Source organism: Corvus moneduloides, chromosome 1 (assembly GCF_009650955.1).
Source record: "Corvus moneduloides isolate bCorMon1 chromosome 1, bCorMon1.pri, whole genome shotgun sequence".
NCBI classification, from domain to species: Eukaryota; Metazoa; Chordata; class Aves; order Passeriformes; family Corvidae; genus Corvus; species Corvus moneduloides.
In genome coordinates this window covers 55,961,879-55,976,745 of record NC_045476.1, presented here as the reverse complement: position 1 = coordinate 55,976,745, position 14,867 = coordinate 55,961,879, and the positions used below count along the sequence as shown (strand labels likewise).

General features: G+C 36.2%; 1 protein-coding gene across 1 annotated transcript in view; it reads right to left on the bottom strand.

The window, feature by feature from the left end:
• The window catches only part of CRPPA (CDP-L-ribitol pyrophosphorylase A), a 117,894-nt gene that overhangs the window by 84,209 nt on the left and 18,818 nt on the right, over window positions 1–14,867 (bottom strand). The window contains 1 exon segment of the mRNA XM_032110568.1: window positions 7,887–8,036. Within this exon segment, the coding sequence (XP_031966459.1) occupies window positions 7,887–8,036 (150 nt within the window).

Genomic DNA, 14,867 nt, shown 5'->3' with positions numbered 1-14,867 from the left:
CTCTGAAGTTATTTTTACTGTAGTTAATTATCAAAACTGCTATGACATACAGCCAGATGCAGTAGTAGTGAAGAGAACAAAGATACAGCAATTTAGTCTCTAACAGAATTAACCAAGCCTGGTTTCACACAGATTTGTATCTATATCCCAACACCTTTCAGTGCAGTAACTGCAAGTGCCTTTTCTGTACACGCCATGATTTCCTGACAGTTAGACCCCTGAACACTTCCTGATTATACATTGGAATATTTTGGTACTCATGCTGCTTCCAAGTACACAAAATACCCATATTTCAGTTACAACATGAAGAAATAAGAAAATAGTAATATTCTATGTGACAAGAGTAGTAGTCAAAACACTGTGTTAAGGCTCATTGTTTACACCTTTTAAATTATCTTGCAAGTTGGAAAAATACTTGGGAAAGAATTATTTGGACTAGACAAAGACAAGAAAAATCTTGCCCTAATGCAGAAAAATACAGATTTTTAGGTTATTCTAAGAAAATTTGAAGAAATAATTGTTCACATTCTCCCAATAAAGAGATTTCTAAATACATCACGTTCAAAATTAAGAAACCAACAGATAATTTAATCGAGGTCGGAAGCAGAGGCAAGCCAAATTCAGGCCAAGCTAAAATGCATTTTTAAAATTTAAAATATTTTTGAACAATTTACTTCAGAAAAATCACCTCTTGAATTATGCAAAATCATAAATGGTCCTTTTCCTTGCCTTTCAATACACCAAATTGTCAATAACTAGGAGATTAAAACCTCTAGCTTCACTACCTTGTCTTCTTTGTTGCTATCTCAGAACAAGCAACAGATGACAATTTAGGTGAGTGGTCTCCCATATGCGGGATACCAAGATCCTCACTCAGTATTCAGCATTTTCTGAGCCTGTGCCAAACAGGTGATTCTCATGGATACAGGACACTTACCAGGGTAAATCAAGTAACACAACAATATTCTCATAATCCAATCTAACTTCCAACTTGAATATCTGCATTGTGTCTCCTTAACATATGCCTTCCAAATTATATCTGACAAAATACCTTTTCACAGCCATAGAGATGCTAAATTTCACCCATGGAGTGGAAGCTTTGCACCACTGCAGCAAACAGTTCCAAGAGCTAATATGTGAATTTGCAAAGTTCTTTGAGATCCTACAGGATGAGGAGTGACAAAATGGAAGTAATTATCCCATTAGCAAAAAAACTTTTTTTCTTGTGGAAGGCATTAGAATCTCTCCAAACATTCTTGTGGCAGAAATTAATTAGGGCAAGGTGGGGATTCAGACAATATCCTGGCTCTACCATTGCGCCAAAGAACTAATCGAGTACAGAGCTATCTAAACTAGCACAGTTTTCTCCAGACCACCAAACTAGCTTCAGTTTTTGAATAAAAGAAGGCATTACTGACAAAATTTCTTTCAGCATATTTACCCTGAAAAGTATTCTGTAGAATTGGGTAGGCTTTAAGGATAGGAAAAAATTATTTATTCCTCTAAATCTCAGGGCAAAGTTGTCAGGGTAAAAAGATGCCAGATGAAATAACTGAGATCTCTTTGGAAGATATCTCAGAGCTACAACCTGTAGACTGTACAAATAAGGATATTCATTTAAGTGGGGTTGACAACCCTGTATTTAAGCAATAGTCTGTGTGCATCAGCCTGACAGTGAATGGAGAAAGATGCAGAATGCAGAACAAAATCCCCTGCAAAACTGCATTATTCAAAAATTAGCACTGAAGCAATTTTGCATCCAAACAAGAAAAATATTATCAGTTTTCAGCATGCTTTAAATGGAACAGAACTCAGGTTCTACTAAAGTTCCAAATTTTTTTTTTTTTAAATGCGACTAAAGTCATAAAATCCAAGCTGAAATGGACCACAACAATGAAGGGGTGCTGTTAATAACACAAAACTTCTCATGTAAGAAGAAATAGATTTTCTTTTAACATTTAGGAGCTACACAGATTTCCTTGTCAAACAATCATATCTAAAATCCTAATGACCCATGAACAAATCAGAAAGGCTTCCTCCTGATAGATTATTTCATATGCTTAGATTGTACATTGAAAAATTCACAGATATTTGCCATCTTCATACTAGTACTACAAAGCTAATTAAAATTAGGGGTAGGAATATCAAAAAAATATTCAGTTGAGTATCCAGCCTACTTGGACCAACCAAGTAGGTAGTTACACTAAAACTGTAATTACTAGTTATATTTCATAGGCAGATGGAAGAATGCTGCCTTTAGGACTCCATACAAAGAAGAACGTTGGGTTGTAGTACTGTCCTCGTACAAATCGTACTACAAGATTACTATCAGTCTAGCCAGCTCTTGCCTAATTCACAAATCACTTCTTGATTCAGTATTTCAGAATACCTTTAATGAGAAGGAAGAAAGCCTATAGACACAAACTCAAATGCAGAATTAGGACAAATACAACAACAATGTACATGGCATATATTTATAAGACCTGAACATAGAACTATAAACTACAAAAGTAAAGTGGGTGATCAGAGCGGGGGATGTAGCAAAGGAAGTGGACCTCCATATACACACATAGAGCATACAGAAACTGCAAAATCCATTTGAATAAGAATGAGGTTAAACGATCATCCTTACAACACAATACACTTAATGGAAGATTTCTGATGCTTTTCTTAAAAAGACAGAGGCCAAGAAACAACCCAGTACAACTCATGATAAAACCTACATATCTTACACACTTTTTGTCATACGTTTAAAACAATGGTGATGCTTTTACACTACAAAAATGAACAGCCCTGACCCATATCACTAACTCGTGATGGAATAGAATCAGACAAAAAAAAATTATCTCCAAGTGAATTCTTACAGGAAGTAAAATATTACTTTGGTCAAACTGGGTGACAACTTACATGCCTTGACATACACAAAGTTTCATGTTTGGTGAATGTTAAAAATAAAGGTTGAGGTGCCTTGAAGACTCAGATATCTTTAGTCTTGGCAAGGGGATGAGCAGTGTTTTTTTTCAGGATTCCAGCACTAGAATTAAATGCCCAAATTTTATCTCACTAACATCTTGACCCTTCAGTCCTTTTTCTGAATCTGACCCTTTCCTCCAAAGTCACCAAGGTTTTAGTAAACAATTTGTCTGCTACTGTTCATCTAATCGCTTGGTGCTCCTGGCAATAATAATTTGACAGACATTGATGTTTTTAACAAAGAACGAAGCCACAGGAAAATCCCCAAATCAGTCTAGACATTTTGCCTCGAAGGATTTTGCCTGACTTATGCCAAAATATTGCTAAACTGCTACAGCTGACTCCGCTTCCCTGCTACAGAGGATACTAAAATGCTTCACACATGTTTGAAGAAGAATCCCAGTAATGTTGTGCCCTTTCAAAACGTACTTTAGAAGTTTACAAAATCCACATGGAATACACTCCCTATTATTTACATACAGAAAAGACAATACTTTGAGCAAACACTTTTACAGTGGCCCTAACAATAGCCAACTTCCTTTTTTACTCTGGCAAAATCTTCCCTGAACATTTGCAGGGGTTTGTTAGAGGAGAACCGTTCTAGGATTTCCTTTTCTTCTATTAATGACCAGGTTGGACACTTTACAGACTATCTCTTCTCCCTATCTCAACCCAAACTATGGACATCTTGTAATGATTTTTTGGGGGAGTGGAAGAACATCTGCCTCCCAGAATTCAGCATCAAAGTATGTGCATGATTCTCTCTGACACACTATTGTTTTGTATCTTGTCATTACTCTGTTTATATATAGTCATTCTCTCCTATGCAGGCAGATGCTGTAATGGCTAATATTCAAAGTGTGGTTAATGTTGGCTATGAACAGATGCACTAATTTAGTGTAGTCTCAAAAAGTACTAATCTCTACATATTTTCTACACAGATTAGAAAGAATCCTAGTATCAGCTGATCTGTGCGGATATTTGTAAGGTTATAGACATGAATCAGAGAAATGTCTCTAAACATGCTGAAGCTTATTCTCCTTCGATGAGTATTGCTGCTTCCTATTTCTATTTTTTTTTTTAGTTCAGCTCCATTGTTCTGATTAGCTAAATATAAACTTCTATAATCTGCAAAAACTCTACTATCAACAGATGATTAAACTAACTATATATGCAATACAAACACCCCCCCCCCCCAAAAAAAAAAAAGTGTGTCACTGTGTCACTCTTGCAGTAAATTTCCACAGGTACAGCACATCTTGAGGAAAATTTTAAGATAATGTATAAATGATCAGCAAGCAGAAAAAAAACCCCAAAAGTGTATCACTTTTTTTTTTTTTTTTTTTAGTAAGATTCTTGTAAAGCTATCCCTCAATTTTGAATTAGTGATCAGACTTTGCCATGCCACCCACATATGAAGGATTCCTAAAGAATACCATTCTAACATGTCCTGCTCTTTTTTCAGCTGTTTGTAGCTATTCCTTTCACAAGGTTCTCGGCTTCCCTGGACTGGTGGCATTGGTGAGCAACTCTCTAGAATTCCCCGGATTCGTGCTGACAACTATTTAACCATTGTATCATCTTCCCAGGGCTGTTTGTTTACATATCTGACATAGAACCTGGTCACAATCTTCTACCTACCACTGCTCTTCTGCTTCAGTTTTTGGTTGTTTCTCTTCCAGATCATGAAAGGTAAAGCTTTTTAAATGTTCCTGCTACCTTTCTTGCTTTAGCAGAAACATTTCAAGTGTTCAATGCTTTGTTAAGTTTGGGTATTTCAGCCTTTATATATTGTGGTTGTGTTACTTTGTACAAACACATGATATGACACAAGATGCTTTGTGTTAAAGACAAAAAACTTTGAGATCTTTGTGCATTTCACAGTATGTCAAAAACAAGTATTACAGAAATCAGTGTCAGCCTACTCTGATTAAAGGAAAATGGTAGTCTACCTGACTTCCTGATACTCTAATTCTTTTAAAAGGTATGCTCCAGGGAACACTTGACTTCTGGAAAGTGAAGTCTTTCCCCCACCCACCTCTTCCCAGGCTTGCAGGATCATACTTCACATTTGTTCCTATTTAAATTAAGAAGCGGAACAGAAACATGAAACTACCTTAAGCAAAAATGAACAAGTCTAGTCTAAGAAGTCTATCCCTTATTTGCTATCTTTGGAAAGGGTGGATTTTCAATTAACACTTAAACTTTCCCGAATTTCCTTGGGATTTGTAAGAATAGAAAAGAAGTATGCATTTTCAAAGATCAGGAATTTGTTATTAACATAACAAAATAAAAATAATAATAAAAAAATTCAACTGGCTGATTTTATCCCAGGTAGTTTAGAATTGAAGTAAATCATGGATTCCATCATTTTTTAACAACCTTTCCAGAGGTTTTACTAGTTATTAGAGATTTGCATTTTTGATTTTAAAATTTTTAACTTGTCCATTACTAATATTTACCGTGGTTCATTACATTGTGCAGGAAATAAGAACTCACAAATTAGGACATACTAGAACTAAGAGTAGTGCTGCAACATAACATTTATCCCCTTAACAAATTTATATGTCCTTTTACCCAAAATCCCAAGGAAAACCCCAGAATTTTGCAAGTTTGCGGTCAATATATTTAGAGATCTTACATTCACGAACACATCTGGAAGTAAACACATTAAACCTATCACATCAGATGGTGCATTTAAATAGAGATGGAGTTTAAAAGCAGTATTGCACATTACCCACAGTGTAACTGAAAAGCCTGTGTTACTCGAAGCACTAATTCAGATGGACAGTTTGTTTCCAAGGAATGCATGTTTGACTGTTGTTTTTCTCCACACTGTTGTTGCATAAAGGTCACAACTGTATAAAATACACAGGCATAGGATCATGATCCCATGTGGAGTCAGCCAAAATTAATTCCATTCCCAGCTTTGTGAATGACTTGCAACATGAGTAACAAAATTATTTTCTCTTCTTTCTTCATCTGTACAATGATACTTACCTTCATCAGCTTGTGGGAATTGATCAGGGATATGTTAATATTTAGGAAGCATCATAAGCTGCATCCATGCCTACAAAAATCTGTCCTACAGTAGCTTGACTAGGTCTTTTAGGACAACGATTATCTGTCTTTTTTTATTTGTTTGTACAGTTCCCAGAACAATAAGGTCTTAATCCTTGACTTGGACAGCTAGACACCATTGAAACATAAATAATTAGGAAACAATATGAGTTGAGAGATTTTAGCAAAGTGTTATACTTCCCAAGGGGCCAAAGCACAGAGCATTTAAATGACCAGAATTTAGCCAAAGCAAAGGGAACTGGGGACAAGAAACCATGGCCTTGGTTGCTTCTAACAACTTTGGTGGCTTGTTCTTGAAAGAGCAGGGATACAAAAAAGAAGACTGATGGAATGCATATGTGAGAAAAAAACTATTCAGAGGAGCATAGGAACTGCAAATATAGTTGTCTTTTGAGTGAGGCATTTAGGGCAAGAGCTTTTAATGTATCTGCCAGATCTACTGTATTTGCAAATCATGAGCAAACACGGTAGAAAAAATACTGGGTTGTTTGGGGGGCAGGGAGGGAAGGTGGTTTCAAGAAACAGCACATAAACATGCAATTTGCCAAAAGATAGACACATTAAGAAAGAGTTGTATGACCAACAATAGCAGTCGTCTCTTGAGATGTGTTCTTATGCACACAGAGGCTGCATTTCTTATGAGTATACCCACTACATTCCAGGTAGAATCTCCAAAGTATCAGCTGTGTGTCATATACTAAGAACACCCTCCTGCTTCCTATCAGAAGCAAAAAGGTTGAAGCCAGTCCAATCACTTAAGCAGCTCTTTATTTCAGATAGTCCTTCATCTTCAGCATCTAATAGCTTCAAGTATCAAGCATAAAGGGTATGACATGGAATTTGTGCCAACATTTCTAAGGAAAACAATTACTGAACAATTAAGTAACAGCTTCATTGCCTGTCCTCACATTTTTCTGTTGTTAGTGACTTCTAAGCTTTGTACTCTCTGAAAGTGAGTATCAGAAACTTGGGCTTGTTTAGAATTGAAAGACTGATGGGAAGCATGACTGCCAGCATTAACATGAAAAATAATTCCTTCCAAGTGACAAAAGAAATACTCTGCTTCCAGTCAGTCTGGAAGATACCTGGAGGACAGGCAATTTCCACAAGGTGATGAATGAAAAGGAAGTAGAATGTCGAGACGAAAGGCTGGAATGTTTCCAGTAAATTGTGAATGCAGGGTGAGGCAAATAAAAGCAGTCTTCAGGGCAAATAAAGGCAAAAGAGTCAGGGTTTAACACACTACCCCTAACTTTAATTTTCTTGAATAAAGTTAATGTTGAAGCAATATATTAGGAAAAAATGAAGAATTACAACAGAGACTAAGTAAACATTATTTTCAGCCACTAATCAAAGTATGTATAATACACATGCAAAAAGAAACAAAACATTTACCTAGATGTAGCAAGTTATATTATCTCAGTATTTTAGAACAGCCTGTATCCCACTAAATTACTATAAAATGTCATTATTACACTGTGCATCCAAAACCCTTTGATAATCAGTCAACAATACATACTTTATATAGACACCTAACTTTTAACATATAAACCCACTCATTTAAGTAATATATTTAATGTACAATAAAAATTAAAGAAAACCCATCTTTCCAGCCATCAACCCCTCTTGTATTTGACAGTTAACTAAACATAAATTTGAACACATTCGAATGATAAGGATTTTGTTAAAAGACTCAGAAGATGCATACGGTTTGATGTGATCGGAAAGAGATGCTGAAGCTCTGTTCTTGAAAGAAGAGAAATAAATTTACCTCTTTTTCTTTTTAATTGGAGTAAACGGAAAAAAGGTCTTAGAAAGTCTTAATGTCTTACCTGTTGGTATGCTTCATAGATTGTATCAAACAAGAAAGCCTGAGGCATTTCACTCGCTCTGTACCTGGCACGTTCCAGTGAGTGGTCTAAGCAGCCATCAGCAGCAGAGGCAATAACAGTAGAAACTAAAGGGCGGATTGCTCCTGCTGCCTGTGAAACAAAACACAACACGAGACCTCAGTGTTATTAATTTATATCACATAGCTTTAGTCAAAAAAAGCTTGAAAATTATTTTTTTCCCTTCTTTATCTTTCCTGTATCTTAAAATCCGTAAGTCATACTACTTAGTCTGTATGAGACTTTCAAGATTAATGGAGCAATGGAAGACTGTATAAGTACACACTGAGGGACACTTTACCAAAAAAAAAAAGGAATCTTAAGCCCTTCATAAATATCTACTGCAAATACATGCACAGATCTGAGATGTTCATTCTTCAGACTTTCTTCTGTATACATAGTAGGCAGCTTCAGTGAGGACAGTTCTAGGCCTGTTGTGATAGCAAACAGCAGCAGACAAACCTGAGAAGCCTTGACAATCCACAACACCTATTGCTTTCACAGATCTCAACTTGATCTAAACAGATCTAAACTGATCAGAATCATGCTACAAGAAAAGTTTAAAAAAATGAGCTTGTTCCTCTGTGTTGAATTCACCAAGTCGAAATGCCAAGTAATCACATTTACCAGTGAAATCAGAGGGAACACAGCATATACATCTGAAAGTACTCAATATCCAGCACCACTGTGCTGCAGAACAGATATTTAAATGCTTATATTTCAGTTTTAGTTTTGCTTAGATTTGAAACCAATTAAACACATACCTTTGATCTTTTCATCAATATATAGTATTAAAGATCCGCGGCATCTCTGAAACAGAACTCTCCGATGTGGATTTAGGCATTTTGATACCAGAAAGTTACTCACACTACATCAGTAATTTATCAAATGCTCACATGCTTTGGATGTTGCTCAAAAAAACTGGGACAAGAGTGGTTCATACAATATGAAGAATGTAATGGCAGAACACTGCCTATGAAGTCACAGGGCAAAAAGCATGCTTCTCATCAATGCTAACCACTGAGAACAGCATCTTCACACTATACCGCTTATTATCAATTTTTAAGAATAATAAAAAAAGAATAATTGATGCTGCTTCAAAACATGTGGAATTATCCAACATCTTAAATCAGTATACCTAGAAAATCATTCTCACTGGTGAATTCTGACACTTTTCACTGAAGTCACAGATTTTCTGAGGATTAGTGAATTTTGACACAGGAAAAAAAAATATGTCCCTTATCACATATCAGCACTGCTGTTATTGATATTACTTATCTCTGTTGGCAAATCCTGCCCTAATACGAGTCCTGTCCATTCTTAGAAGATTTCTGACCTCAGAAAGAGAAAGAACAAGTTCTCTTCTCTCCCCCTTTTACACTACTAAACAATTAAACAAAGAGGAATGCAGTCCGCGTGTTGAGCACTTCATGAGCTCTAAACTACAGTTTAGTAAATTACTTAGTTCATTCTTTTACAGAATGAATACAGAGATGTGAACCAATTTCTCATGCCCAAAGAGTTCTGATATGCATGAGCAACCAGGGCAGGGTGAAGGAAGTGAAAAGATACAAAAGATTCATGTGACAAGAGATATATCTGAACTACTTTCTCAAAATCTGAAAAGCACTTTTTCTTTCTAATACATGCGAAGAGATACCTATATAAAAACTACATGGAGCAAAACACTATTATCTAAAGGCAAAATGTGGTACAGAAAGACCAGTAAAAATTGTGAAATCACATAATAACTGTCTGTAAAGAACCACAAGAGGTCATCTAGGCCACCTTTCTGTCCTAGACAGGATCAATTTTATTTCTGTAATAGAAAAGACAAACTGAGAAAACTAAACATCACTATAATTTTAGTAATATGTCAGGGTATTAAAGGAGGTGTAAATTTAACGGACATACTTAGAGCAAAAGCTGTGCATAGCAGAAGTAGAGAGACTAAATTATCTGCAATTTGTCCCCTCTCTATTTCCTATGATTCAAGGACATGCATTATTACATCTATATCCCAGCTGCTGGGCATTTGGACTATGTTATTTTGCTCTGCCGTCATATTTTAATTGGTCATACACACACACACACAAAATTATAAAATTAGAAGGTCGTGGGAAAAGAGAGAGAGCAGCATGCTACCCACAGTTTTTTCTGTAATTAGCTATATATTTGAATTTTTTTTTCTGGAACAGTTACCATTCCAGAAAGCCATTTAGCAAAAGAGGATTCCTTAGGCTGATCCAATATTTTATTACAGTTTTTAACAATCCTGTCATGTTACATTTTCAGCATAAAACCGGCTGGAAGAATACAATGTGACTTGCGTAACCAAATCTCACAAGTGAAACATGCACTCTGAGGAACAAAAAACCAAACTGCAATTCTAAATAAAATTGAATACTCAGAATTATGTTCTTAAAAGAACTCTGAAACACATTGTTTTCTTGCCATCTGGTTAATTGCACAATAAAAAATTATGAATATCTGTATTGGTATCTTTGTGACAATACTGAACCACAACTCCTGCTCTGCTGAGGCCTAGCTCTTCCAAACAATTCAGAAAGACCTAATTTCTACTAAATCCAAATGCAACATTTTTTTAAACTCTGCAATTAACTTCTCAAGTAATTGAAAGCTTCACGGCACTTAACATTTAACAAGTGCATTTTTCAAACAACTACAGTTTTCTTTTACAATACCCCATAACTGAGTCCAGCGTGGCAGGCTGCAATTTTCCTCTTTCTTCCCACCACTTCAATAAGAAATTACAAGTTGGGCACAGGAAGATTTTTTTCTGCAGCAGGTCCACTCAAACTATACCTGACACTGATTGAAAACATGAAATTTAATACAAAGAATAAGATTTATGCCTGACTTTTGATCATGCAAATGAGAGAAATTCTGTGTATGTAGAAACAGGATAATAAGCAGTCATCTGATTTAAAAAGAAACCCCCAGCTTTTATTACAGAACAGAACAACCCAGTCCATGACTGAAAGCAGAACAGAGGGCTCTGGTACTTAGTAAAGCCAAGAAATTTCAGCTGCTCAGAAAACCTTCATATGATAAGGAGCTGCAGTCCAAAAGCCCCAAAAGCTGAGCTCAAGCATACTTGCTAAGGTGCAGCAGTGAGTATTAATACCTTAAAATCCTGAGACAAGATACAGAAATTGATTGTCTGTTTTGCTCACTACTGGCTCACCTTTCCACAGGACCTTTCTCTGTCTCACAAACACACACAGGCTCCCTCAACCAGATGATGTGACCCAACACAGGACCGCATTTACCACCTCAGTGACACATGAACTACATTAGTTCCTAAGGCCACTTTCAGACTGGGTGAAATTGGGACCAAGCAAGGGAAAATACGGGCCTGTGGCCCTGCACTATTTTCTTACGGCACAAGAGAGCTGCATCCCAAACACAGGAAACCTTGCATCTGCAGTACTGCTGGCAACATCCCTGAGCTGGTATAAGCCAGCAGAGCCGCCAAACCCACGCTGGCTCACACAGACCTCACCACATGTGCTTCTGCTTCCAAAACTGGCTCATTGTATCTTCATTCATGGTCTAAGCGTAATATTTGGCATGTAAAATCAAAAGAATTGAGCTGTGAGTTTTGTCTTATATGCAGGCCAAAGAGGGGCACACTTTTAAGATGTATGGCTCATTCTGCAGTACTTCCTTCTGGTTAGCACAAGCCTCCCCCCAACTCTGAAAAGCACAAAGCCTTTCTGAATTCCAGCTAGCAGCCTTGCAATGAACTGAATGGAAAATTTAGGACTTTAAGACAGGGCTACAGACTACATTTTTTAGTTCAGAAACTTAAATATTAGGGCACAGAAGGGACAATAATACAATAAGGCAGTACTGTAGTTAATGGGACTTCTGTCCCTGATAATTGTGGGGTGTAAGTGAAGAACACGATCACTCAGCTAGTCCACATCTATTCAGTTACAACAAAAAGCATTTTAATTTTTGCAAGGAATTTCCATGTTGGTTTTTGTGGTTATAAATTGGTAACAAAAAATTATTTCCATATTACTAAAAGAGAGTATATACTGAGTCTCAGGTACTTGAATTTGATTTGTTCTAATTTGAGAGGCATTGACTTGCTCTTTATGTCAGGAATGCACAAGTATTTGGCCTGGCTCTCACGCAAGGTTCAGACATGAACATAAAAATGAATAAAACAAAGAAAACGTGTCCTCATTTAAAATTAGAAGTACTTGCTAATGTCACTCTAGTTCTAAAAATCTTTTTTGTACTTTGAATTACCACAGCACAAAATACAAATCCTGTGAGTCTAAAGCAAGTGTCTGGGTCTTATACTGACATTTCTCTACTCAGAGTACTTATCTTCCGATTTCTAATAATTTTGAGTCAGACCTCAAGGAGGTTTCAAAATCATAGATAATGCATCATACACCCTTCTTGAATGTGAATACTTAACAGAGAGTTAAACTGAAATTCTTTAAATGTTCACTTTACAGCCTTCAAGCCACTCTACTTCAAACACAGTCAAGCACTGGCTTTGGCATGTCCAGGAAATGCATTTCTTTCCCCCATTTTTGCATACTTCTTAAAATAAACCAGTTAAAGTATCCAAATATGAGTGGACAAGCTCTTAAAATATTCTTTTATAGCCTAACAGACATTGAAATAAATACCACTAACTGGTTAGTTTTCTTTTGTAGACAACATATTGGAAGAAAAAACATCCTCCTAATCTATTACTTCCTTAAAACAATGCTAAAATGTCCTAAGAATAGAGAATTCTATCAACTTCAGGGGAAGTGACAGACTCCTGTCACTCAGAAGTAAGCTCATCCATCGATCTGGTGAAACTGAACCTGCTTCCAGATGCTTTTATAAACAACAGGTGTCTTTTATGACCCATTTTAGACTGCACAAATCAAAAACATTTGCAAAAAGGTTCTCAGTTTTGTGCTCCTCTTTTTTGCATAACTGCCTAGACCACAACATGCATTCAAGAATTAAAGATTCAATGGTGATTAAAAAAAGGTAGAGAATGAAGTGCATGATGAAGGTCAGTATAACAGGGTATTTTCAATGGATACAAGGTGTACTAACCCACCTTTTCACTAAACAGTAACATATTGTTCTCAGTTTATCATACTTCCATTCTAACAAGAAATTGTTTAGATGTGTGTATCCAGTGAATCCGTAACCAGGGTGTGCTTTACGATCAGACAACATAGTCAGTTCAACGAATGTTGGATCCAAAAAGTATTAATGACACTTTTTATTACAAAATGAAATATGAATTTTTAGATCACAGAAGCTGACACACAGCATAACAACTTGGCTAACATAATGCAGTGTAGCTTGCTGTTACTGAATATTCATAAATGTTTTAAATCCTCATTTTATTTATAATAAGGTAATATTAGGTAATAAAATGCAAACAGAACCCATTAAAATTATCATAAGGATTAGGTAGTGAGATGGAGCTTTTATCACAAGAAACAAATTATCCAGCTTACAGATATCCAAAGCACAGTGCAATATTCACCTGGGACAAACACACCCCACTTACATCACAACACACCAAGAACAAGTTATCAAAGACCCAAAAGCTCCAAAAGAGCATGAAAACCAACACAACTGCATCACTGATTTGGTCTTCTTGGGCAGCCAGAGTTGAAACAGAACAATGCTAAATAGCTGCAAAGCTCAACAAGTTGAATGACATGGACTAGGAAGAAAAAAAAGTTGTAGTGGCACAAAATCCTTACAAAAAATGTCAGAACTACAATTCCTTTTGTTTTAGAACAGTGTGGTAACAACCTCAGACAACCACAGATCCTCCAGGCTGGCATACTAAAAAAAGTATGCTGTCTTTGGCATGCCCTTGTCCACAGTAAGCCCCAAGTACTAATGCAGACCCACAAAGTCCACTCACACAGCCAATCTGGAACCCTCAACTTCAAGTGAGTGGGAATGACAGCCTAAAACTGTAGAGAGTCTAGTCATAAACAGGCAAAGCCTTCCACCTCTCTAACACGACTTCTTTTCTACTTTTTAATTACACCAACAATACTTTTTGTCTCCATTCATAGCCTCTGTCTCCCCTGAAATTCATTTTCCCTATGCTATCTTCCCAGCCCTCTAGTAGCATTAAGAAAGTGTATATTTTATGTTTCTTTATTTTATATTTTAATCATACCAACTAACAATTCGATGTTTAAATATTACTTAGGAATAGGCCTGATATGAGACATAGAAAAGCAAGCCTATGAGTGCTAAGCTTAAAAGAATGTTCCTACTCTTAAGCCTTTACATGTTTTCTCAATATTTGTATTCATAAATTTTAATTCTTTATTCAGAGTTGTTTTCACCTCTGACAAGCAAAATAGAACTGAAGCAAGGCTCACAAATAATTCAGCCACCCTGCCTTAGAAAAAATAAACTTGGCTTGCATATAGACACTGAAAATAGAAGTACATTAGAAATACATTTTCATAATTTCAAAGCAGCTAACTTCTTTGAAACTGTATGATGGAGATGGTGGGGCTTGTCACACTTAGTAGGACAACTGTATCCATCTTGGAACTCCATTAAAGTCAGTTTTATAATTGTGAACTTGGTAAACATACAAGCAATTTTATCTTGCTTTTCCATGAAGACAAGGATTGCATTAGGACACTGGTGAACTACATAACAATAACAATCAATGGTAATCTAGACATGCTAGGTATCTAACAGTTTACAAATATGTCCTGGAATGGTTTTTGTTGGGTGAAAGATTATTTATATGTTTCCAAACATTACCATCTCATAAGGATTTCAGTCTAAATTAGGTCTGGCTGTGAACCAGCAGAAGCAGCTCAGAATAACTATGATTAATTTCTTCTCATTTTATTCCATCAAACTGTTTCCACATGTTACTACAGG